At 37.7% G+C, this 27,723-nt stretch overlaps 1 protein-coding gene across 2 annotated transcripts in view; it reads right to left on the bottom strand.

Annotated features, from left to right (window-relative positions):
* Window positions 1–27,723, bottom strand: part of GRM1 (glutamate metabotropic receptor 1) — a 396,243-nt gene that overhangs the window by 32,852 nt on the left and 335,668 nt on the right. For both annotated transcript variants that reach the window (XM_055310985.1, XM_055310986.1), the window contains exons 5-7: window positions 27,492–27,660; window positions 12,375–12,501; window positions 1,134–2,064 (exon numbers count right to left, since the gene is read on the bottom strand). In XM_055310985.1, the coding sequence (XP_055166960.1) occupies window positions 1,134–2,064; window positions 12,375–12,501; window positions 27,492–27,660 (1,227 nt within the window). The remainder of the gene's footprint in view (window positions 1–1,133; window positions 2,065–12,374; window positions 12,502–27,491; window positions 27,661–27,723) is intronic.

Genomic DNA, 27,723 nt, shown 5'->3' with positions numbered 1-27,723 from the left:
GATTTCTGTAAAAGATGCCCATGGTACTTCTAGGCAAGTAAAGATACAAAACACAGAGGCTCAAGGCATGTACATTTTTTGACATATGGTAAGATGGGAAATTTCCTGCCAGTTAAGACCTAGGCAAAGAATATCTAACTAAATAGAATTACACTTACGAGTCACATAATTTCACAGTGGCTGAGCTTCCTCACTTATAAAATGGGGGAAAATAACACCTATTCCCCTTGTCTTGCTGGCTTGTTTGGGAGTAGGGTGGGAGAACAGTTATAAAACAATGTATATGTTATAGTCATTGTACTAAAGTTCTTCACTTTTAAAGGATTGTTTCAGGAAGAAAAATTAACACTGCTAATGGGAAAAAGTGAGGAATTTTTGGATGGTTCAATTACCTATAGAGCTTCCAGCATTTGTGTCAATGTGGACTTCTCACCTTTAACTACTTTCCTATTTCTTTTGGTGCTTTATGGCTTGGAAACCATTCTGACTGTGGCCTTGCAGTAGAGGTAGCACAATTCAGGTGTGGCATTATGGAACACCTTTATTATACTAATTACATTACTTTATTACATTATGCTCAATAAATAAGAGGGGTATGGTAGGACAATTGCTTAAGGGAACTTATTTCAAGACAGATATGCTGCTAGTTGCACTCAAATTTTGAAATAGTCAAATTTCCCCAGGTGCTTAATTTCCTTCCTTCCAACCCAGATTAGTAATGGTGAGCCTCCAGAGTCATAAAAATGACTCAGAAGCTTTATTCAATCATAGTCAAAACTAGAAATTAGAACTAGGGTCTGCATCTCAAACCCAGACCTCAGAGATGTGTTGATGTTCCATAAAGGTGAGGACACATGTGAAAGGAAAAAATTTGTAGAAAAGAAGCTGAAGATTCTAGGTAAGGATAAGGATATGCACGGCTGGTTGTTGCTTCACACTCCTTGCTTTTTAAAAGGAATGAAAACAAAGAAGACCTTTAGTATCCCTACTGTAAGAAAATGTCAAATTTGGAATAAAGGAGAAAAGATTAAGAAAGGAAATGAAAACCATTGGGGAAATGGAAGAACATGGTTTAGTCCACTAGAAGAAAGGAGAAAAGAGAGGGGGAGGTAAAGCTGGGTCAGATAACTCACTTGGCATTCCCTGCCCCTGGTTTCTTTCTTCGGAAAATGTTGAGGAAAGTGTTGGAGCGGCAGGGCAGCTTGCCATCACCAACATGCATGCGGACTACATCAGAGGTGGTGAAGGCACTGCGGACATTCCTCTCGGGCTTGGCAATAATGATGTACATCTTAGGAGTGAACATGCACCCCAGGGCCACCGTTACACTGAGGCTCACTGCAAAGCAGGTGGTGATGATCTTGTAGTTGCTCCCAAAGTAAATGGGCACAAAAGCCAGCCAGATGATGCAGGTGGTGTACATGGTGAAGGCAATATATTTGGCCTCATTGAAGTTGGCGGGCACGTTGCGGGTCTTGAAGGCATAATAGGTACAGCTCATGATGAGGAGTCCATTGTAGCCCAGAGGGGCCACCACACCCAGGTTGCTGGTATTGCAAATAAGGTAGACTTCCTTGATACTTGGGTAGGACAGAATGGGCATGGGGGGCTCCATGATGATCAAGGTTACCACCAAGGTCAGCTGCACACTAATCAGAATTGAGGCGATGATCACCTGGGCCCAGGCACTCATGAACCTGGGCTTCCGGGTGCAGATCTTCTTTTTGCTGCCAGCTAGGATGCGTGCAATTCGGTTGGTTTTGGTCACTAAAGCAGAGTAGCACATGGCAGAGGAGAGGCCAACCAGAAGGCGCTGGAGGTAGCAGGATGTGGTGGTAGGTTTAGCAATGAGAGTAAAAGGGCATACATAACCAAGGAAGATGCCAGCTAAGATAATGTAGCAGAGCTCCCGACTGGAGGATTTAACCACTGGTGTGTCCCGGTACAACACAAAGATGAGGGTAACAAACAAGGTGACAAGTATGCCCAAGCAGGAAAAGGCGATGGCTATGATGGATTCTATGTTGCTCCACTCAAGATAGCGCACAGGAATAGGTTCACAGCCTGTAATGAGAAAAATGGTTTTAATTTTTAAAAAAATTTTTCATTTCAAGTAGACTCCATACCCATCATGAAGCCAAATGTGGGGCTTGAACTCACGACCCTAAGGTCAAGACCTGAGAGGAGATCAAGATTCAGATGCTTAACCGATGGAGCCATTCAGGTGCCCCAAGAAAAACAGTTTTAAAATCCAAGATTTCTGCTGATCAATAACAACACTGCTTACTAGTTACCAAAGGCATAGCTATGTTCATATCTCCCATATTTTGTGTTATTTTATTTTTAAAATGCCTTATTATTATACTAATAAATATACACTATTGTCTTGTCTGGACAATTGTGTTCCCAAACCTGATCTCATCACAACACTAATGTGACACGTTTGAGCCTATAAAAATAATCTTTTCTCCTAACACCAGCTTTATAAATGGATGCCACTCTGTGGGTGGAACTTCGTTCTACACTTTCAAAAAAAGAAAAAGAGGGAAGCTAACTGTGTTTCCAGGGAAGGTTAAATGGTGATAATGTAATAGAATAAGTTAGTCAGAAATAAACTAACAAAATTTTCATTTCACTTAGCTAATGTCCAGAATAAGTCCAGCTCATAGACAGGTACTATTTTGGCCAGCAGAGTATTTTAAATGTAAATTTTATTTGAATTCTTTAGAAGAATCTGCATTCTCCCATTTATTACATATTACTCACTTTGTTTCACCCCTTGAGTTATGTAGGATCCATTTGTGGCATCTAAGGGTGTTTGTATTATCAGCTTCTACTAGATATATCAGGGAAGGATGAAATCACCTGTCACGCATTTCTTGAAGGGAGGGATGTTCCTAAATACTTGGCTTATCTTTTCCCTCAGATGGAGAATAAAGTCTGTTTTGTATTTCACGTAGAGAGAGACATTTGTCAGCTCCCAGAGACAACCCCTCCACAGAACTTTGAGTGTGGTTTGCACCAGTATTTTCCAAATTGTGAGAATAAAAATAGTCCATAACTTTGAGAAAAGACTCACTTTTCTACAGCCATGGAAACAGGAACCACAAAAACCCATTTTATTCCTGTTCAGTCAACAACAGCTCCCCTCAATGAACATGATTTCTGCAAGCCAATCAGTAAGCGTCAACCCTTCTACTAATCACCAAAGTAGGAACAAACTCCATGCAATAAATGAGTGCCAGCCATTCACAAGCACATAGTCTTGATGGATCATAGTGGCCCCTCTCTGTTGTGTGTCAGGGGTTTATTTATGTCAAGTTTCAACTTCTTCCTGGGAGAACTTCTGTTTCCTCTAAAAAGTCAGATTTTAATCCCTAAATCTCCTCATTTCCTTGATAAAGTTTAGAAAAATAATTAGATAATTTAGAATAACAAGAACTATTAAAGGGGACTTTTGATAGAACATATTTAATGAACTAAAATATTTAAGAAGGGCTGTAAACAAATAAGGGGATAAAATACTGCATAGTCAATACTCAGCTTTTTAATTTTTTAAAAAGATTTTATTTATTTATTCATAAATAAAGAGAGACACACAGAGAGAGAGAGAGAGAGAGAGGCAGAAACACAGACAGAGGAAGAAGCAAGCTCCATGCAGGGAGCCTGACTGGGACTCGATCCTGGGTCTCCAGGATCACATCCTGGGCTGAAGGCGGCGCTAAACCGCTGAGCCACCCATGCTGCCCTACTCAGCTTTTTTAATTGGCATACTGAGCTTGCTAAATAAAACTCAAATTCCAATGTAGTCTTTGTCAAGGCTTTTGCAACCTTCTGAAAGCTAGCCCTCTTTGCATTCCTTTGTCTATGAAACTTTACCTGGTTTTGCAAATGAGTTAGCGTGTCCTTAGAATTTTCATTAGAAAAGAATATCACATTTTATATTTCTAGAACACAACTCATATCTATGGAAGTTGAATTAAAACCCTGGTCTAGAGCCAAATTAAGAGCTATAATTAATGATTTTTCCTAAACTTCAGGGATACAGGCAGAATATTTTCTGTAGAATTAAGGATTCATATTAGATACTTATTGTCCTACACTATGGATATGGACCAATTAATTCAATTAATTGTTAACCTCATGGAGGAAAAGGTTTAAAAGCAGATTAGAGCTGATTTAAATAACCTAGTGGTGTAAAGTTTAAAAAAAGAAATAATAAATGCATTTCATAAGGCAATTTTGAAAGTTTTTCTTTCAACAAAGATGCAAACTTATAAATTAAATAAAAATAAAAGAAAGACTTGGGCAGCCTGGGTGGCTCAGTGGTTTAGCGCTGCCTTCGGCCCAGGACCTGATCCTGGAGACCTGGGATCGAGTCCCACATCGAGCTCCCTGCATGAAGCCTGCTTCTCCCGCTGCCTGTGTTTCTGCCTCTCTCTCTCTCTGTGTGTGTCTCTCATGAATAAATAAAATCTTTTTTAAAAAAGTAAAAAAATAAAAGACAGACTTTATGACATCTTCGAACAATTCAAACCCAACACCTGACAAGAAATACTATATCTTCTTTTTTTGTAAATGGGCTCAGACCTGAATTAGGGGAATCAAACAGAAGCAAATATTAAAATGTAAAATTACTAACTTAAAAATATCCAATATGTAACTAGACATTTCCAAGTAGACTTATAAAGTAAACAAGCTAGAAGTCATTATATTGGATCTTTAGGTAAAACAACTAAAAGAGCCTCTATCCCCTATGATTTGGGAACCTGTAGATAAGGAAACCTATAGATACTTCAAATAGAAGTGTCATTTAAAGAACCAATGTTCCCCATCAGCTAAAATTCAGAAGGACTACTACTTAGTCTGTTCAATGACTTAACTCCATGGCAAACACTGTTGCCCCAAAACTTCTTGTCCTTCCTCTGAACTCCTAAGGCAAGCAATACCTCTTTCTTATTAATATAGGTGTCTTTATGTCTTCCAGTAATCTTACTATCAATAGAACATCAGATAAATTGGTTTAATAAAACTATAGAAATGGTGAAATGTTTAACAATCTTATGCCTTAACCCACAAATGGTACTTTGAAATTATTATTAGAAGCATACATTATCCTCTGTGACACAAAACCCACAATTTTAATAGGCAGGATTTACTTCTAGACAAAAGGTATTATGGTTCCCTACAGATGATCAAATTATAGCTGCCCTAGTCATGAAAATACCTATACTAAGTATAATTTTTAAAATTATCTAAGGAATGCTGCTAGCCCCAGAATCTTTATGGATAAAAGACTTCACAGAAATAGGAAGATGGACTGGAACAGAGCACATAAATTTACAGATTATTATATGTACTTAGATTATCATAAATCTTTCTTTTTTTGTGTAAATATGAAAATGATACACCATAATCTCGATGCATTAACTCAACAGCATAGCACATATCAAAGACCATTTCTCATTGTGGTAGGCTCACAATAAAAAAAAAGTATTATAAAAGTTATAGATACTATAAAAATACTTAGAAATATAATGGAAATATTTTAGAGATTATAATGCTAAGCAGAGTGCTCTGACTAAAAATCCCGACAAAAGGGTCTCATATAAAACAAATAATTTATGATAGTAACACATCCACGAGGAAGTTCAAGTATTCAATTATAGATATACAGAATATGGCCAGAAACCAAGTTCTTAAAAGAAATTTCAGAAATTCCATGATTGTGTTGTAAGATTCATGAAGATAATATCTGACAAAACCAGAATGGTTATCTGATAGTAGCAGATAAAATATATACCAGGCATTGGATAAAATCCTGATGGAACATATGAAAGAATTCCTTTCAGTAGGGACAAATTGACCACAAAATTAAACACTATTGGGGAAACACTTCCAGGATAGCAGATGTGGCCAGTTCATGCTTCATTTCTAATTAAATTAATTGGGACAAATTGTAAAGGTGGAGGCATTAACTGAAACAATTGCAAAAGAACCTTTGAGTTACTCCAAAGGGATTGTATACAGTTTTCTCCCTCAATGGTTTATGAATATGTACTAGTTTAAACAGTTTATTCTGCAGATGGTTTGAAGCATTCTGTTGAAAAGCCACAATACTTACAAAGGCTAAAATATGATTAGATTTCATAATCTTAGCACATTACAACTGACCAATCTAGTGATATGGGAACATTTTCATTGGAACACTTATTCATGGATTTAAATTATGCAAGGCTGTCTTCATTCCCAACCCTCTGGACAAATGAAAAAGAACCTTAATATTGTTGAAGATTATACCCTTTAGTGATTTTAAACTGAGTTTCTGCAGAAAGCTTCCAGAAGCTGAACACCCATGGAAGTTGACTATTAACTGAAGAAGCTTATAGCAAGCTGATGACTACACAATGGTTTTCTGTGTGAGATAATCTGAAGAAGATTCTTGCATATACCATATTTCCCTTTGTATACTCTTTCTTATTAATACTTCTCTTCTTTACTGATTTAAAACTATATAAATCTGTGTTTGTCTTTAGTGTTCTCCTTACTAGTAATAAGTATTTGCCTTAACCTATGTTTTACTAGACAGTCATTAACTCAATAATTTAATTATATCAATCCATTGATAGGTATATTACACTAACTTTAATAATGATACTTTTTGTATATGCAAAGATTCCAATAGGTTCAGGTATTTGAAAGGACTCTGAAGATTCACAGAACATACTGATGTAATGTTTTTACTTAAAGGCGAAATGTATAATATAGTAGGAGAAAGACAGTGCAGGTAAACACCAAGGGGCAAAGAGATATCCATGTGCAAGCTCTCTAAAATCCTTATTCTCACAAGGGCACACTTCATCGTTGAATTGACAGCTCAAGGCAGACATTCCCGGTGAAGTCTTTTTATGACCTTCAAGTCATATGGTGAAGTCAGCCTATCTGATATGCCAACTGAAATCCATGAGTCAACAAAATTAGTTTTGGTTGTCACCAGTAGAGTTTCAAACTTTAAACTGCATACCATAGATATCAGTCCTTAATGTAGCCAAGAGTCAAAGACAGGTACTCAGGCATCTCCACAGATCATCAGAGCCGTCCAAGCCTAGCTATAAATTAAGCCTATTCTACACAGTGTACTCTACACAAATGATGAAAAATATGCTTCTGTTAGAAGGAGACATAAGTATTCTGTGCTGTAGCAGTAACATTATGTCAAAAAAAAAAAAAAAAACAACAACCCCAAAACAATATACTTACAACTCTACTGTGATTGCTTTATTTCTTGTGAAGATCCTAGATTCTTTTCCTCATAAGGGAACCAGATTTTCAATGACAATCCAGGACCACACAAAACAAAGTCACCTGAGGACAGGGACTGATCATTTATATTTTGAATCAGGTTTGTTTTCTCCTTCCTTTTCTTCTCTTCTTTCCCTTCCTTCTTTTCTTTTCTTTTATTTTTTTTTAGGTATTCTAAAATTGAGAAGCATTAGCTTTGATTCCTTGAGAGAATTAACTATAATCCATAATGTCTATATATGTAATATAACATGTAATGCATTGTTTGTCCTGTTTTGAGGTTTAAAGAGAAGACTTGTCTACTTCCTAGATGTGTTTGGGTATCCCAAGCCTGGAAGGAGTGGAAGTTACCGTCAACCAGTGGTGAAGACTGTCCTGGCCCTACCTGACCCCCACCACTCCAAAGCAGAAGCCTTTCTGTGAGTTGTACATACTGTATCTAAAGCCTCCCAAACTCAGGGACCTGGCAGTATCTGTGATTACAGTTTTCCCAGAGAATCCAGAGCTATCAGACAAGTCCATTTCCTTCAATGGAAGTTGAAGGAGAGGTACTCCTAATTTTTTAAACAAATATTGGTTCACTTGTAAGATCCAAATGCATTGGAAGAAGCTACAATTTAATACTGGATTTCTCTCCAATTAGGTTAAGACAAATTTAATATGAATCAAGAGATAAAGTCCACAGTTATTCTACCCTAAAGGTCTTAGGACATTTAAGAGCATTTACAATAATATTTCATAATTAATAAAGCAATATCAAAATGCTTTCCTTAATGCTATTACATTAGTGTCAATTATCTAAAAGAAGAAATGATGTTTCATAGTCAGTGTTCAACTCAAATGTTCCCTTCCCTGTGAAGGCTTTTCTTTTCATAGGGAAAAATAATTGTTTTTTTTTTTTCTCTGTGATTGTATGACATTTTGTACACACTCCTCTTGTAGGACTTAAAATTGATGATTACATGTCTAGTTTCATAGGAAACTCCATCCCAGGAGCTTCTCTAAAGCTCCAGTTTCTCTAAAAAATTCTTGGCACAAAGTAGATGGTAGTATACAATATAAAGTTAAGTAAATGAGTAGGTAGTGTAAGAAGTCATAGCAACTGTTGGGATGGAGAAAAATAGTAAAAATTAATTAATTTCCACAACTTAATATTTTCTATTTTTAATGGTAAAATTTAGTGTAGTCTGGCTTTCTGAGGAATCCTCTTATCTTATTTGACTTTTTAAAAGTAGTAGCATCAGATTACATATAATTGGTTTGTGAATTGTTAAATTACTGTCAAGTTTTATATTGTGGCATAAGAGATCCCTGTTTATGCATCATAAGAAATAAAGTGTGAAATTTAAATGCTGAATTAAAGTGTACATTTTTCCCAAGAAGAAAATATGAGAAACTTATTAACAGCTTCAGAAAGAGCTTCCTCTAAGTGAGATACCATTTTTTCTTTATAGCCAACAAGCAATATATTGTAATGACAACAAAAATACATTTATAAATGTGTTTTATTCATTAATATTAGAGTCTTTGGAGCATATATGGAAAGTAGCTATCTCATAAAGTGATTTTAATGCATATTAACAAACTTTAGCTTCAGTAAAAAACACCTAAAAAAGAATGATTTCTCATTTTAACTAAAATTCAGTAAAAAAAAAAAAAAAAATCTACCCATGGAAACAAAACACCTACTTAAAGGCTATGCATTTAGTCCTCTGAGTATTTCTACTGGTTTTTGGTATTCTCTGCCTGTGGGTTTTCTCTTTTCACAACTACTGCTACCATGGCAACAACTGACAACATATTGCCATGTAGTGCATACTTGCTCTGAGCCTGACATGGCATCAAATAAGTGGTAAATGAGACCTCATTGTCCATTCATGTATCAGACTGAAATGAATCTAGAAATGATAGGTGTTATTAAGACTAAGTATACACTAGTATCAGAAATGTGTATTTCAAAAGACCTTAAACATAAGTTTTGCAAAATAATTAAATATATGATCCAAAAGTAGCCCCTTGCCTATTGCTTTTTGAAAAGGGCAGTCTGAATTGTTGTTTGGCTCAACTCATTTGAACGCTAATGTGACTTTTACACATGTGATATATACTAGATTAAATATTTCAGAAAGGCAATCACATTAAATATCCATGTATAAGTCAAGGATGATATTTTTTATGTTTTACTAAATCAAAGAGCATTAAATCAATGGTGATCCTCATTTGGCAGTGGGTAAAAAATAAAGCCACAATGGAAGATCTCTAGGGAATAAAATATATGACTTTGAGTTCCATTATTATAACCTACTAGATCTTTTGAAAAAATTTTCTGTATTTTAATGTTTTATTTTTTTAAAGATTTTATTCATTTATTCATGAGACACACACACACACACACACACACACAGAGAGAGAGAGAGAGAGAGAGAGAGAGAGAGAGAGGCACAGACACAGGCAGAGGGAGAAGCAGGCTCCATGCAGGGAGCCTGACGGAACTCAATCCCAGGGCCCTAGGATCAGGCCCTGGGCTGAAGGCGGCGCTAAACTGCTGAGCCACCCGGGCTGCCCTAATGTTTTAAAATAGGATGGATGTTCTTAGCAGGTATGAGATAAGCCCCAATCAAAGTGAAAATGGAGCAGTAGGAAAAGTTTGGGGAAGCTTCAAAAAAACGTAGACAAGAGAAAAATTCTTACACCTCAAAGCCAGGACTTCTGACTTCTAAAATCAACCTGAGAAAGACCAGCTTTGTCTTTCAGCCTCTTCCCAGTTAGCTGTAGTTCTCAGTCAAATAGCAGAGGGGACTGACTAGCAAGTCAATCCTCTACTTGAGATAAAAAGGCCCAGCAGGAAGCACACACTATGAAGGAATATAAAGACATGAACAGAAGCACAGCATGAGTGGGAGACAAGCCTTGTTGTCCAAAAGTGGTTGGAAAAGCTTTTTCCAAGCCAGTCCTTTTCATGCAACCATGAGATAAATTAGACCCAGGGATAAAAACCCTGTCTTCTCAGATCAACCCTGGCTTCTCTATCAACCAAATATACTGACCGGGATGAACTTAGGTGACTCTTCTTTCTATTTCTCTCAATAAAGCATTTATTAGACAGCTGTTATGTTCAAGGCACTCAACTCTGAGCCACAGAATAATGTTTCTCACAGGATGGGACAGAAACAAGGTGCCTCAGAATACTTTGCTGGGTCCCATCTCAGAACTAGTGAATGGGAATCTCTCCAGGTGGGTAATTCATGGGTAATTTTTAGGCATATTAAGGATGAAAACCAGTTTTCTGAGACAGAATGAAAATATGAGTGAGATATAGTTTGTATCTTCAAATGTTTTCTAATCTAACTTCCTTTTCTTTAAAACAAGGTCTTTGTACTAAATAATTTCTAGAAGCTTTCTGACACTCATTTTAGATTAACTTTTTCTAACAAGATTCCCATTTTACAAGGTACTTTCACTGAATAAGTAATATTTTCATTATGTGACCTGGTTCTACTTTACTCAGCCATTTTTGTTATGTTCTGAATAAACTACACAATTTCTTAGTTGCTATTCTTATTTGGAAACAGGTGAAAAAGTAAAAAAACAACCAGAAATGTTACCCTTCCAGATGGATTTTCAACAATACCTAGAAGGCAGAGGATCAGGAGTCAGTGAATTAGACTCTGCTTCTAACTCTTTGCGTGACCGTGGGCCCACAAGTGCACCTCTTTGGGCCTTAACTTTCCTTTTCTAAAAGGAGGGATGAGATTCCTCAAATGACAAAGTCTCTGTACTCAAATGATGGTTTCTATGGCTCTGTTTCTCTTAAAATTCATAAAAAATATTTGTGGAACTCCTCTCATGTGTGAGATCATACCAGGATCCATGGAAAACAAAGTTCATATATTTGAACATTGTGCTTATAAAATTTACAAACTCATACAATCCATCCATATGATTCTTATTGATTTTACTAATACATCATCCCTTGCATTCATATATTCCTCTCCAATCCTGCTACAGCTACCCTAGTCCACGCCCTCTGAAATGACTTACTTGAACCAATGTAATAGTTCCGAGTTTCTTTTTTTCATCCAGTCTCACTACACTCCTCATAGGGTTACTAGGAGCATCTGAGACACAGATATTATGATGTTATTTGCTACTTTAACTCCTTCAGTGGTTCTCCTGAGCTTAAAGCCATAGATAGTCCAAATCCTTAGGGAAAGATCATGCAGAAGCTTGTTACTATCCACCACCAGTCTCATTTCTGGTCTCTGCTAGGTCCTTGTTTCTACCAACCAACCCCATATACTTATTTTGTGATTTTTCCCAAATGTGTTACATGCTTTCATTTTTTCCATCTTCTACTTTTTCTCTGGAATTTCTTTCATCTCCTTAGCTGCCTAACAAACTTCACATACTTTATAAATAGCTCTATTATATTAATAACAGTTTTGTATCATTTTTACATGTTTCTTTCCTGATAATCAGTTTTAAGCAAAATAAAGTAATAAAGCAAGATAAATTTAGCACAAACAATACTACCTCACACACAGATGTTCAAGAAATGTTTGCAAATATAAATGTAGATGACTAGAAGTATCTTCAAATAAAAATTAAAAATGAAAAACAGAAGGCGGGCAGCCCGGGTGGCTCAGCGGTTTAGCGTCGCCTTCAGCCCAGGGTGTGATCCTGGGGCCGCGGGATCAAGTCCCATGTCGGGCTCTCTGCATGGAGCCTGCTTCTCCCTCTGCCTGTGTCTCTCCCTCTCTCTCTATGTCTCTCATGAATAAATAAATAAAATCTTAAAAAAAAAAAAGAAAAAGGAAAACAGAAAGCAACTAGTATACTAGAATATCCCTTTAATATACTTTTATTTAGATTTAAAAATGAACTTTCCTTTCAATATGAATCATGGAAAATTTATGAGAGATTTCTGTGTGCTCTTTGACATAAGCATTAAAAAGTGTACACTATAGATAAACATCCAAAAACACATGAGCTGCTCACTCATAATTTAAACAATGGGCACATTGAGAAGGCCCATAGTCTGGGACAAAGGTCTAAAGTGAAGTGGCTCCTACCTGTTAGATCTGCACTCGGCCACCACCCCAAGTCACAGGCTTTGCAGGTGAACTCATCTTGCACATATTCATTCTCTTTGCAGGCCGTGCAAATCCAGCAGCAACTCACTTCTCCTTTCCGGATGACCTGTAACATAAAGGTAGTTCATATGCCTTTAAAGATGGTCTCTGCAGAAAGTCTTCTATTTCGGGTATGGACTTTTTCTCATACTAGAAAAAAGAATAATTCTTCAGAACGTCCTATATGCTGAAGAACCACATAGGTTCTCCACATGTACATAACATGCATTTGAATATACCTGATTATCTTAGAGTTCAGATGTGAATTTCAGTTCATTCTATGCCGAGTTTGGAGGCTTGTCAAAAATAATGCCTTTTATAAAGGGAATTGATGACATTATCTTTTTCAGAGTTAAAAAAAGAGAAATAGTTGAATTTTACTACTTATATTCATTTGTACTATTCTCAGAAAAATAAAAATAAATTTTTCTTCTCTGAAAGAGCAAAGTTTAACCACAAAAGTTCTTATGTAATAAAACCTTATTAATTCAAAAATCTGAGGAATTATGGAACTTTATAATTATGCAAGTCTGAGCAACTTTATATACATAAAAACAGAATGATGGGTAAGAAAGTCACCCCTATTACTGGCCTTGTGGCTTGCTCTAGAGAGCTTAACTAGAGATTACATAAATTGTTGGAAGAAAAATTACTAGTCCCAAATTACTGAAGAATCGTTTATTATTTGAGTAGTTTAAACTTTCTCCCATTTTCAGTCTGTTTGGTAAGCAAATTTCACTTGATACAGTACCAAAGAAAGTCAAAACACATTGCATTCAAAGTGACTTTCTTATAAGTAGCACATTTTTTGGTCCTTCTTTCATCTCCAGTCTGAGAACTTCTGCCTTTTACTGAAGTGCTTCATACATTTATATTTAATACAATCATTGGTGTGGCTGGAAATGAAAATTTTGACCAGATGCTGGACATTGTGTGCATGTAGGTATACTGTGCTGGATGTTTTTCCTTGAAGAAGTATTGGCCTTTTTTTCTGGTGGGCAACTAAACTACTTGTGACTCAGTTTGAGCAGTTTTTAATCTTTTAGGACAAGTTTAGAAGAGTCTCTAGGAATAATTAAGCCTTATTAAGGTGCGACCACCTGGGGTTTCTACTTAATTCTTTGTGTATTCAACAAGGTATCAGCACTCCGGCTTGTGGAAAATGAAGCAATTCCTGGATCTGTGTAAACTCTGGGATTCCAGCTCCCCGGGAATTTTTTTTTCACCCGGACTTTTTGATTGTTTTTTAAAGATATTTACTTACTTACTTACTTACTTATTTATTTATTTATTTATTTATTTATTTATTTATTTATTTATTTATAGACACAGAGAGAGAGGCAGAGACACAGACAGAAGGAGAAGCAGGCTCCATGCAGGGAGCCTGATGTGGGACTCGATCCCGGGTCTCCAGGATCACACCCCAGCCTGCAGGCGGCGCCAAACCGCTGCGCCACCGGGGTTGCCCTTCACCCAGACTTTTAGAATTCTGTGCTACTCATGTGCAGATTGGTGTTCAGTCAAACGCTCAAGAGAATTCGTATGCCAACTTCTGGGACTTTTTTTCTGTAGTTTTCCTCTCCCTTACACAACACTACAAATTCTCTCTGCCTTGGCCTTCCTAAACTTTGATTTCTGTCTTCTTGAATTAGCAAAATCACCAAGCTCTGTGTTCTCTTTTATTGAACAACAAGGAAATTGCCTCCAGGCAGAAAGCCTGAGTAATTTTTAGGGTTTGCCTTGTTTGCCTTTACTTCCCTGCAATCAAGGTCATACACCATTTTCCAATGTCTGAACATAGTTATTTCACATATTATTTCAAGTTTTCTAGTTGTTTACATCAAAAGGCAGCCTAGGCTCTGTTACTATTTCATGGCCACAAGCAGAAATTCTTCCCTAATAAATTAAATATTAAATACATTAAATATTTCTAAATGTGTTCATATGCAAAATCAGACATAAGCTGTAAATATTTCCATACCTTAAAAATCATATAAACTCTAGCCTTTGTGAAAATAAAACTATAATCTCACAGAGAAGGCCAAAATTTATATCCCTATCTCAGAATTACATACAAAGTATCAAATGATAGTATATTTTCAGAAAACGTAAAGGTTTTCTTTTTCTTCTTTTACTTTCAGATAACTTTAGAAAGTAGAAACAGATTAAGTCTTAAAAAAAAAAACTCCCTCCAACATCAAAATAAGCATGGAAAATTTATATTCCAAATAATTTTTAAATGATATGAGAAAAATTGAGTAAATGAGTACTGCTTTCTTATTTTAACTGCTATAAAAGTACCATAAAAGCCATCACAAAATACTGTATATTCCTTTAGTCAACTTCGTCTTTTTCTCTTACAATAAAATTAATGCTACTAATTCAACAAATTCAAAAGGTGGTAATGCTAAACAAATTTATTTATGCAGAATGAATAGTGAAGGTAGAGCCTGTGAATAACTGGCACTTGGAATGTATTTAAAATTATATTTTAAATGAATAAATGAATAGCTTATCCCTTTAATAAATAATGAAAAAGGAGCTGCCTAGAGTTATATTTTATGACTCCTTCTTTATTCTGCCACTAAGTCCTGTACTTTTGGCATACAATGTCTATAATATCTTATTTGTCTTTTTTTTTTTTTTAAGAGAGGGTGTGGAGGTACAGAGCAGGAGAGAGAGAGAGAGAGGGAGAGAGACTCTTACGCAGGCTACATGTCCAGCATGGAGCCCAAAGGGGAGCTCAATCCCACAACTTTGAGATCATGATCTGAACCAAAATCAAGAGTCAGGTGCTAAACTGACCGAGCTACACAAGTGCCCTCGATTTGTCTTTTCCATTACTCAGTCACCCTTCTAGGCTGAAATTTTATCAATTTACACTTGAATTCTGGTTCATGTCTCTTAATCATACAACATGCTCTAATTCCTTCTTGCTCCAGAGTAATTTGCACAGAGCTGCCAAGATCACCTAAATAGCTCATAGGCTCCTCAAGAAAAGGGACCAAGCTGACTTTCATTGTTTTCAGATCATAGTCATCAAAGTACAGATATGTACAAAAAATATACAGTAAGTGGCCAATGGATGGGTATTGAATGAATCTTTTTTAAAAATACAATTAGGCCACTCAAAGAAGTTTAATGCCTCTCTACTCCAATACTTTTGCAATGTATACTCTTTAGTCAGGCATTCACTTAGTCCCCGGTCCTTGTTTCTGCACCTAACTTTATCTGTTATTAATTTCTTACATAAGTCTGCCAAATGAGGACAGAGCCTCTGTGCCAGCCCCTCACTGTGTCTTCATTAATGTCCACATAACTGTTTGTTTTGTTTATGTTGTTTGTTTTGGAAGGAGGTTTCAAGTACAACAGAGACATCATCAAATTTGTGTTTCATTTGACTTGCTTTCTACAAGGAGTATTTTGACTACTATATGGAGAATAGAGTTGTAAAGAAAGAGAATGTGTGTGTGTGTGTGCGTGTGTGCATGCATGCACACGTGCACATGTTTATATGTGTGTTTTAATCCATGACTCTCACATGGAGCCATATAGTAAACAAATAAATTTGTTTTAATAAAATAATGAATATTACCTTCCATTTAGAAGGTCTTTTCTCCATCGGTCCATCTGTGTCACTACTTTCAAGGGCAGATACATTACAAGCTCCAGACAGTATTTCTGAAGCAGTAAATCCTTTCAAACATTGCCTAACTTACAATTCTCTAGTAGCTGAAATACAGTTGGTATTTTATTATCACAAGTTAGATTTTGTCCTCTAATTTTTTTCATATCCATATAATAGATATATTTCATTCAGATACAGTTCTTTTTCATTCTAATTTATATCCAAATCTCCCCAATAGCATGACTATTATAATTTTTAAATTTTCTGCATTTTTATGAGTCATGCTTACTGACTTTTTTTTTGCACATATAATGGCTTCTCCTGATTCATGGTCAGTCTTTGTCCAGAAGCACATGATCCTCCTGACATATTATCAGATGGTCAATAGAAGCCTAACACTTCATCACAGCACCTACATCATTCATCTCACTTCATCATATTACATAGGCATTTTATCAACTCACATCATCACAAGAAGAAAGGCAAGTACAGTATAAGAAGATATTTTGAAAGAGAGAGACACTATATTCACAAACCTTTGATTATAGCATATTGTAATTATTATATGTCATTATTAGTTACTGTTGTTAATCTCTTTCTGTGCCTAATTTATAAATTAAAGCTTATCATAGGTACATAGATCTAGGAAAAAAAGACAGTATATATCAGGTTTGGTACTATCTGTGGTTTCAGGCATTCACGAGGAGGAGGGTGTCTTGGAACATCCCCCAAATAAGAGGGGACTACTATAGTTTATATTCAATAACTGAGTATTTTTTCACTTTTGTTACAAGCAAACACTTTTTCTGATAGTTTTGAGTTGCAATAACAGTTTTGATATTTTACTGAAACTGCCCTTGAAGGACCAAGACTTACTAAGGGCCTGAGTCTGCTTTGACTCTTTTTATGTCCTGTGTACACAGTCCTCTTTATTGTTACTGAGACTAAGTGACCTGCTGATACACACAATGCCATGATTCAATTACATACACCCTGTAGGAGTCTTAAAGTATTTATGCAAGGAAATCAAGTGCTCATTTTGTGACTAAGTCTCTAAAGTAACCTAAAATGGATTTTTTTAAATTAAAGTTTTATTTAGAAAAAGAATGAGGGGTGCCTGGGTGGCTCAGTGGTTAAGTGTCTGAGTATTGGTTTCAGCTCAGGTCATGATCTCAGATCATTAGATAGAGCCCCATGTCAGGTTGCAGGCTCCCTGGAGAGTCTTCTTGAGGTTCTCTCCCTCTGCCTCTCCTTTCGTCTTTCCCCCAATATGCGAGTGTGCTCTCTCTCATATAAATAAATATATCTTAGAAAGAAAGAAAGAAAGAAAGAAAGAAAGAAAGAAGAAAGAAAAGAAAGAAAGAAAGAAAGAAAGAAAGAAAGAAAGAAAGAAAGAAAGAAAACAAATAGTATCAAGAGAATATAATGAAGGATAGGTAACTGTGAATCAGAGGAAACAGAAAATTTTCTTCAGAAGAGAAATGCCTGAAAGATTAAAGAGAATGAAGAAATGAGTCTACTCTAATTATGACGTAGGAGAATCAGCTGCATGAGAGAAGAGCTAGCCCTGCCCTCCTCTGTCCCCACAAAGAGAGCTGGGGCAACAATCAACTTGAATATGGATGTTCTTCTCCCACTGCACTGAGTTCCTTGAAGGAAGGGGCCCTGTTTAAGTTTCCTTTACATTCTGCCTGCTAGTGAAGTGGAACAGCTGAAGGAATTCTATTTTAGAAAAGCTCCACCTCTGCTGTTTTTCTACTAGGCCCCGTTTACTTACGTTCCATATTTTGCCTCTAAATAAGCCAAAAGGGGAAATAAAAAAGTTAATCATTCTTTGAATTTTGTCCTAGGCCCCAAACAACTGATAACACTAAAAAAAGCCAGATCCCAAACATGTTCCAGGAGATTAGCTTCAAACAAACTTTGGTTGATACTGGCTGGCATCAGTACCCCTAGTTTTGGTAACTTATGGAATAACACCTATTGTTTACCTGACGCTCACCTTTGATTGGACCTACCCTGGATTCCTGAAGAAATATGTATCCTAGACCCTTTTCTAATGTAAACCCCTAGCCTCAAACAATAACAAGACTCATTCTCCTTTCCTTTCTGAGTCCCAGACACTCTGTCTGCTATTCTCTGTCACTCACACTATTCAATAAACTCTTATTCCCTTTCTGCAGTCCCTGGATTTTTTTTTTTTTTCATGTTTGATTTCTATACTACATGAAGCCAAGGGCTCTTGGCTGGTCTTGTGGGACCCTCACCTGGGTTCTTGGACCCAGCCTGCCTACATCACTAGCATGGCTCTTTGCACACATTAATTATTTAATAACATAGATGGAAGAAAAGAGGAAAATAATATAGACTATGACATAAATAAAAGAAATGGAAATGACTTCAAAGAATGAAAAAAAGAGTATAGTGAAGAAAACCCTTAGAAAAACTAAATAAAAAATACCAATGAAAAAATTCCTATAATTTATTACAGGGAAGACGTAATAAAAATGGCATAGGAATATAAAATCATCACAACAGACATATATTGAACCAGATTGTGTGCTAGGACCTCTCTACAGAATTACACTAACCCTTCACAACTGCTCCATAGGGTGGAGTTAATTATGTGCACTTTGCAGATAAGAAAGCAGCTGCAGAAGGAATTCATATCTTGTGCAAATCTATCATGTTATCTCCATTATTTCCAAAAGCTAGGTTCTTCCTAGTGTAACAATGGCTGCCAGAGTGATGACATATTATGCTGAGAACCAAAATTATATCTCAGAGGCTGGTAGATATATATTCAATTAATCAAACTTTGTCTATGGTGACATAGACATGGTGCTACACATAGAAAAAATTTTTGAAAAACGCGATTGTTAAGGCTAAGGAGCTCAAAATCTAATGTAATGTGTTAGATAGATAGGAGGAACCAAATGCTTATGAAGAATATATACATTCAGTTATCCATTCATTCATTCACTTACGACCTTCATTTAGAGTGTCTACAGGGTGCCAGGCACTATGTCAAGGCTACAAATAATCAGAGAACAAAACGAATAATAACACCATCCTTGAGGAGGGGGTTAATATTATCTATTTTCTAGAGAAGGGCTTTGGGAAAACTAAGGTGAGAAAGAGGAACAGGGTGCAGGGCAGGGATTAAGGCAAGGCAAGTGTAGCCCCTTCAGGGTTGTGTAAGCATGCACCCTGCACTTGCATAACCTTGAGAGTGAGTGCCTCTTTAAATTCTGGGCCCTAGGTACCTCACTTGTCTCATGATGGCCCTAACCCTGATGGGGGTGGGGGGACACCTGGAATAAGGAGACACAATTTTGCATGTGGTGGTTAGGTAAGGCCTCACTAACACACTGCCATTTACTAAAGACTTGAAGAGGGCAAGGGTATAAGCCCTGAATATGTCTAGTGCAAAAAGTGTTTTAGGCCGAGGGGACAGCTAGAACAAAGATTTGGTACTAAGAACATATTTATACTTCCTTCTCTATTTTTCAGTATGTATGTGACACTTCAATGTTTACTTACAAAAACTAATGGGACTGCTACTGCCACTATACAATATCATGTGATTTAGCAGGAGCACCTATCAGGATTTATCTCCAAAAATTGGCAGACAGGCTGGGTCTGAAGCTAAGGTGATCACCAACAACTTCAGTAAATCAGTGATTGGCACAGACTCTGGTCAATGTAGGAGAGGCAAAGATGTAGGTGTTACTCAAAATGGCTGTGGATAAATTAATAGTTCCACAGAATTTCTCATTATGACCAGTGCTTGCAGTTTCCTCCTCATTCAGAAGGACTTTAGTAATTTCATGTTTTCACATGCACAATAAGATATCAAAAAAAAAAAGTATTTTGTCTTCATTTTTTTTTCAAACTAATAGCCAATAGGCTTTTAGTTGCTGAGAAGATCATATCACTGTTATGTAATCACAAGCTTCTCAGATAAGGATTTTTTTTTATATATTCCTGTGGGCAATTTATATTCAGATCTTGCCATCCTGCAGTGGAATTTAGAAAGTATTACATAATGGACAAACCAAATCATCATTTCACTGGTTGCCAAAATGGCTACATTAAATATGAACAGATTAAATGAGTAATTTGCTTTGATTCACAATGTGAGAAAGAGAAAACAGAGGTGGATGGGACTGTTGTGGTCAATGATGTTACTTAGCTCAGCTTATGGCTGTATGAGAATAATCTTTTTCTGAAAAAACACAAGCTGAGGTATTAAAGTATGGAGTTTCATATTTGCACCTCACTTTCAAATGGCTCAGGGAGAACACATAGGGGGAGAAACAGAAAGAGAGGGAGAAAAAAATTAAGAGAAAGGAGAGAAAATACAGCGAAGGATTCACAATTACTGATTGTAGTTGGTGGATATATGAGTGGTCAATCTAATGTGTTTTTTCACATTTGTAAGTGAGGAAAAAATGAGGTATTAACTAGCAAATAGGGAAAAAGTTGAACAAAAATAAAAACACTCATACATATATGGGAAGTATTCAAAGATAATTCACAGTTAGTAGGCATGAAATAACTTTAAAAAAATCTCTGAGAGCTTCAGGCAGATGGGGCTGGGTGGGCGGGGTAGTGGCAACAGGCCTTGACATGCCCGTGCAAACTACCTAGTGACCAGAGAGTAATGACTGTTTGCACCATGAGAACATTTGAGGTAGATATTAGTCTAAAATAATTCTCTTGCCACCAAATTCAAGACAAAATTCCTCTTCCATATCCAAGTATATTCAGGCAGTTTCAAAGCACAAGCACCAGAGGAGAATGAAACTATTCCAAATGCTATGGCCTAGCATATAAAAACAAAAATATCTACAAGCATATGACACATTTTGAACTCTGAATTCGGAGCAACTGCGGATACAAAAACTGCATATAAAATAATTTGTCGGGGATCCCTGGGTGGCTCAGCGGTTTGGCTCCTGCCTTTGGCCCAGGGCATGATCCTGGAGTCCCAGGATCGAGTCCTGCATCGGGCTCCCTCTGCCTGTGTCTCTGCCTCTCCCTGTGCCTCTCATAAATAAAGAATAAAATCTTAAATAAAATAAAATAAAATGAAATAATTTGTCCAGCATGATCCATATTGTGACCTAGAAGAAATTCGGCAGGTGAGCTACTCAGATTCAATTGTGAGGGAAGGAAGAGCGGAAGGGGGTGCATCACATATGCTCTTTGCACCCCACTTCCCTAACTTCTCAATCCCAAGTATTGAGATCAAAGGGACAGTATCTCATCAGGTAGTGAATTAGTAGGAAATGGTGTTATAGCCTCTCTTTGGCTATAAAGAAGGATAAAAATTTTGCAATGTTTCCATCATTGCAGAATAAATGGCATGGTAATACTTTTCAAAGTTCATCTGATTTCACATAATGCAATGTTTCATATTCTATCACATTACCAAAGTTGTTTTTCTCTCTAAGGATATTTAATTGTGAGATTGGCAAGTGTGTTATAACCTGAAGTACAAACATTATAACCTGCCTACATTTTCTTCTCAACTTTGATTAAGAGCATGGGTCCAAAACACATCTATTTCCTGTAGCTTTTTCTGCATGAAGTAATAGGCAGGCTTGCTGGCAATAAATACATGTTCTATCCTACAAAATTCATCCTTATCACATTTATTTTCTTATCATTAGGAAAGGTAGGGTGGTACTAATTGCTTGACGATTTTGGCCAAAATGGGTATCCAGTCATTCAGAGAAACAGCATCCCTTGTAGAGTAATGCTGGAATTGGGCTAAGTAAGCCACTGTAAATATAGAGAGAGTTCTTTCAAGAGCAGGAAAATGATGCTAAAGAGGCTACAGAAAGAATGATTTAACAACAGGCATTAAAGGGATCATCTTAGATTGCTAAAAATGACAAGTATTCTGCAATGTGAGGCTCTCATCCCTAATCTCTGCAGAGTCTTGAAGTATGAGATCTACAACAAAGTGGCTGCTTTTTAATCCCTGGCCTATGTTGAAAGGTGATAGTGTCAATGTGAAAATGAATACTAGCAATCATATTTTTTAAAGAAGGATATTATTAGAAACTCAAAGTTTTCTATATTGGCAACTTCTCTCAAGTAGCTATACTTAGCTACAGAAAAACTAGAGACAAACTCCTCTGGCAGCATTACCTAATCATGCTTATGGCATTATTAAATCTAAGGACACATAGTTCCAATTAAAGGTTAATGTAAATGGCTTCTTAATAGACTGTCCTAGCTTCCTTTTCTCTTTGAAGACATCTTGGATCACGATGAAAATGAACATGTCCCTTTTAGTTTGATACTCAACAAATCTGTGGTTTGGCCTCTTTGCTGATCTAACTGGAGTGGGAAACAGAGTGACATGGAAGCTAAAGCTGAGCAAGGGGCTGCAGCAGCATTAAGTTAAGCAATCTTCTGAGATCCACATTGCTAACACCTTTTGAAACTAAATTTTTATCTTTCCAATAGAAAATGCCAACAAATAGGAAAGAATCAGACTTATCCCTTGAAAGGAAATTAGTTAATCTAATTCCAAAGTCTGTAATTTGTAAGATATATGTACTTGGGTTTTTCTATACATATGTAAGATGTATTTTACTATATGACAGTATAGCATGTGTAAATGAAGAAACACTTGTGATCTATTCTGTACATTCACATAATTTCTCCAGAATTCTGTTTTGACTGGCTAGGTGAGAGCAGGAGGAATCAGGGCTCTCCATTCTTCATACCCAACCCCCCCAGCCCCAAAACCATCCTCTTAAAGGAAAGAACCCAAAGGCAAACTTAAGGGGGAGGAAAAAAAATAGAAGAAGAGAGTGGAAAAGAAAGAATAGGAGTCAGTGAAAGCAACCTGCAGGGTTTTTTCCCTTGACTCCTCAGCTGGTTTCTCTGCTGCTATTAAACTCTCCCAAGCTCCTTCACTAATATTGCTTCCTCAATTCTAGATTCTATGCCCTGTTAAAGTGGATCTCTATTTATAATTTGATTGTGAACTACCGAGAAAATAAGGCTTAGTAATTGAAGCTTGCATTTGTAGGAAATATACCAGGCCCTCTAATGACAGGTAGTTGATCAACTAGAGATGGTAGGATGATGAGAGCTCTGGGCTGGCTGGAGCCCACTTTGGCACTTTCTAGCTTGAGAAAGCTTGGGGCCAGTGACTCAGTCCCTCAGGGCCCTAGATTCCTCCTCGGTAAAATGGGGCCATAATATCTACTTTCAAAGTTTTTTTTTTTTAAGGGGTTGTTTTAGGGATTATTAAAGTGTTGTCTGTAATGCATCTATTATTGTACTTGCACAGGAATATGCTTGATAAACATTTGTCCCAGACCTCTATAGTCTCCCTTCACATTCCTTTCACTATTCCCTTTGCCTTCCCACCCCTTCTCAGCTCTTTCCTGCCCTTCACCACATCAAGAAAAATCGCTGCAGGCTTGATACAGGAGCCTATCACAGGCTCGTGCCAGGCCCTTAGTGTTTGCTTGCAGGTCCACTGTCCACACATGTGCTGCCTCAGAACCTCTTCCCTGTGCCTCTCTCTTAGGCTCTTAGCCACTGGCTCTTAGAAAGACCTGGACACATTTGCAGCCCTTACCTCAGCCTCTATCACTATTGCCTCATTGCCTCGTTGTCTCTCCCATGACTCCATCACTGGGTTTCAGAACTGCCGCCGTTGTACTCACCACAACAGAACCGCTGACCAGACTGCAGCGTACCTACAGAGGCTTTGGTCCTCCGAATGTTTCTAATCTGAAAAAAGACCGTGAAGGAGACTGATTCTGGCTTCCCCAGTAGCTGCCTAAAGGGATCAGATGATGTTACTTTCTATGAGCAAACTTTGACCACAGGAGGTAGAAAATGGTACGGCACAGGTGCACACGTTCTTCTCTCCTCCTTGCTCCAGGAGACAGTTTGAGCAGCCTGTCCAGAGAGCTCTGTGAAGCTGAATGACTAGTTGTAGTGAAGTGGCGTCTGGCTCAATAAAGCATCACCTCAGGGATGGTGGTGGTGGTGGTGGTGTTTTCCCATGCTTTCATGGCTTCTTTCCCCTTTCCCTTCACTCTTAGACCTCTGAGACTCTATTTCCCAGTAATGCACTAGCACTTAAGTCTTGCTTAGTTTTCATGTCTCAAGGAAACCCGTGAACTACATTGTCCAGGCTTTCTTGCCAATGTCTACTGGGTGATGTCAACAAAATGCAAGGACCTAATGGGAGATTGAAGAGAAGGAGAGAGAAGAAGCCAAGGTATCCTCTCATGCCCACTTCAGGCATGAGACTCCTCCTTGAAATCCCTCTGGCCCAGGATGAGGATGATTCTTGCTGTTGCTCACCTTTGAGGTGCCCTGGTATCCTCTTTCACTTTTAGAACCAATTTCTTATATTAAATTCCCTCTATCAGACAACCTAGCAAAGGGTCCTTTTTTCCTGTCTTACCCCTGACTAAAATAACACACAGCAAACAAAAAGTTTGATTTTATTTAACTGTGTTTTTGGAATGGTTAAAATAAATTTCTGCTTATGTAAGATATTTATATTTCTAAAAATCAATAACAAGAAAACTGGACTTTTAACTACTTCAGGGGAAATAACCATAAGAAAGTTCTATGGGTTATCATAAAAAAAGTCAAATCATTTATTTTAGCACTTTAAGTGGAATTTGATATTTAAAATGAATAATCCTTTTCTAAATATTATGTTTCCCAGTTAATGCAGGTGCAAATCTTACAATCACCTTGCACGTTGTCATCTCTCTCCTATCTTTATAGTGGCTACTGAGGGATCTAGCTCTCTGCATCCTGGGCCTGGTAGGTGGCAAACTGGTGGTGTAAGAATATAAGTGCTATCATTTGGTAAATGGGATTCAGATTTCATTTGTTTCCATACCTCCCTTGGTGCTTATGGGAAACAAACAAACACTCCACCCCCCACCCCACCTCCACTACAGGTGCCACTGAGAACAGGCATATTTTCCTCCTGCAGGGTACAAAATATTTCTAAAATTAGACCCCAAGAGATTTGCATTTATAGTGAGTGCTCTGTAATGGCTCCGCGATGATTTCTGGGATCTCCTTCAATAACAAACACTGCATGGGCGTAATGCAAACGTGTTGCCAGAAATACTTTAGTATCTAGGCATAGAGATGCATGCAGACAGCCTTTCCTCTGAACTTGGGGAGGAAAGGCCTTTCTTCTGGAATGTACAAATGGGAATACACATGATATGTGAGGCCCCATTCGTGGCCTGCCAGCAAGCACACTAACAGCAGGAAATTGTGAAAGGGGGCTAGAGTTAAGAGAATCTTTAAAATGATTTGTTTTCTCTTGTCAGGGTTTATTTGTTTGTTTGTCTTATACTCTAAAAAACCCAAATCTATAGTTCCATAAACCATTTTACAGTGGTTGTCTGCAGCAGAGACAATGCTACCAACACAAGCTTGAGCCAGACATATGATCTCTTTGAATCACAGAAGTACATGAGCTCAGGGTTTCTCTATTGTCCACATGGTATGACTTCAAATCTCAGATGTTCTGTTTTCCCCAACATCCAAAAAAGATGACAAACAAGAATCCAGGGTAGAAATAGTCAAGAAGGTATGGGTCTCCGAATTTTAAACCATCAAACAGCCTCATGTGAAAGAATTTCATTAAATTAAGAATCAGAAATGGGATTTCTAGGGAAGAGCCTTACTGATATACAGCCCATGCACACTGGTTTGGTTGCAGCCATGCTTACACTGCTGAAATACTTCTGTACAGAGTGGAAACTCGTGGTATCTTCGAGCCTCCTGACTGCCCCACATTACTCCAGGCTTGCAGGACTCTTGGCCCAAATCCTCCCACAATCCAAGGACTAACCCTGGGCATGGCAGGAGGCCTCCTGCACCCTGTCACAGCACCAGGATGGGTCTGTTCTGATCAGTTTGTCATAACAATTATTAGGTACTTTTAATATCACATCTGCATAGAAGGCACAAGATATTTAAAACTAGGTTGAGGGGCACCTGGGTGGCTCAGTGGTTGAGCATCTGCCTTCAGCCCAGGGCGTGATCCCGGGTCCTGGGATAGAGTCCCACATCAGGCTCCCAGCAGGGAGCCTGCTTCTCCCTCTGCCTGTGTCTCTGCCTCTCTCTCTCTCTCTCTCTCTCTCATGAATAAATAAAATCTTCAACAAAAAAAAGTTTAAAACTAGGTTGAATAAAACTAATTTAACCTTATGTGTCAATTTTTGTCTAATAAAAAAAATGCAATCAGTCAGTCAAACAAACTAGGGTGAACTGTCTCAGAAGTCTGTTGCTCCCTCCAAGCGGTTGGTTGAGAGTTTGAGTCCATCATGACAGCTCTTTGAAGATGTTGCAGTTTCCAAATCCTCTGTCTTTACTGACCAGTAGAGGTGAGGCTCCTCCAGTTTCTGCACCAGCACTTCTGCACATGACCACAGCCCTCAGTGTAGCTGGCAGGGCTTCCCTCTGTAGGGGTGGCCCCCCAGCTCCCAAGAACAGCAGGCAGCCTAGTGGCCGGGCCAGTGGGCCAGCGCCTCGCACAGTATGTGCTCCAGCCCAGCTGTGCCGTGTGACATTTATGTGACAGCCTATCCGCTCTCAGAGATGAATCACAGAAAATTAGAGGGGAAAGATCTACCAGGTCATTTAATCCATCCTCTTGCCAGCTGGCAATCACTCCCCTACACTCCATTTCCTAGTGCATCATTTAGTTTGGTTTTAAATAGCATGGATCCAGGGAGCGCTGTTCACATGCTTTCTTCACCGAGACTTCTCTCTAGCTTCTCCAGCCAAAGGCTTGGTATTTGACGTTTATTTACTCTACTGTTATGCATACAGCAATATCGTGGTTACTCACTTGCCCCTGGCTGATAAGAAAGCTTCTAAGAATAATTAGGAAGTGAGGACTCTCTCTTGGCTAGAAAATGCCATTTTCAAGAAAATCAAAGAAAGTGGTGGTGAAAAGAAAAACGATAAGCAGCTTCTGTGTTAGCTCTTTTCAACTTCTTTTATGTTAATTATGCGCTTATTTTGTATTGTTCAGCTTCTGCTTTTTTTTTTAACAATACCCACAACTATGACTAAACAGTATCATTGGTTTTGGTTTCCACATTTACTTCTGTTTCGATTTTTATTTTGCATACTTGTCCCCTTGCTTTCTATATTGGATTGAAGATTCCGGCTCATCACTGCAATTCAAATAAGGACTATTCTTAAATATTCGAATGGTTTGCCTATATGGTTTCCTAATCTTTCTTTGTTTTTCCATTTTTAGCAAAACACAAGAACAAAAACAGAAAGGGTGATGCACCCTTTCTGGACAGTCTCGTTGAAGAAAAATGTCTGTTTCTTCACATAGGCCCATGCAACTGGCCACCTCCTGTCCAAGGATGCATCTGTAGCCAGCTTACCTTAATTTGACCCTTTAAGCAAGGCTCACTGCACACAGACCGTACCATTCCACTCTTGTTCATTTGGATTTTGTAATCATCGATGTTCAACACACCTTCATGCCAGGTTCCAACATGTACGTAGTCATAGCGATTAGCTTCAGTGTACTGCAGATTCATGATATCATACCTACAAAGAAAACAACACGTGTGTGTTGGAGAATGTGGACATGATGTAGAAAACAAAGAAACT

Source organism: Nyctereutes procyonoides, unplaced genomic scaffold (genome assembly GCF_905146905.1).
Source record: "Nyctereutes procyonoides isolate TBG_1078 unplaced genomic scaffold, NYPRO_anot_genome, whole genome shotgun sequence".
Taxonomy (NCBI): Eukaryota; Metazoa; Chordata; class Mammalia; order Carnivora; family Canidae; genus Nyctereutes; species Nyctereutes procyonoides.
Note: the sequence above shows the minus strand (reverse complement) of the source record. Positions and strands in the feature narration are given on the sequence as shown.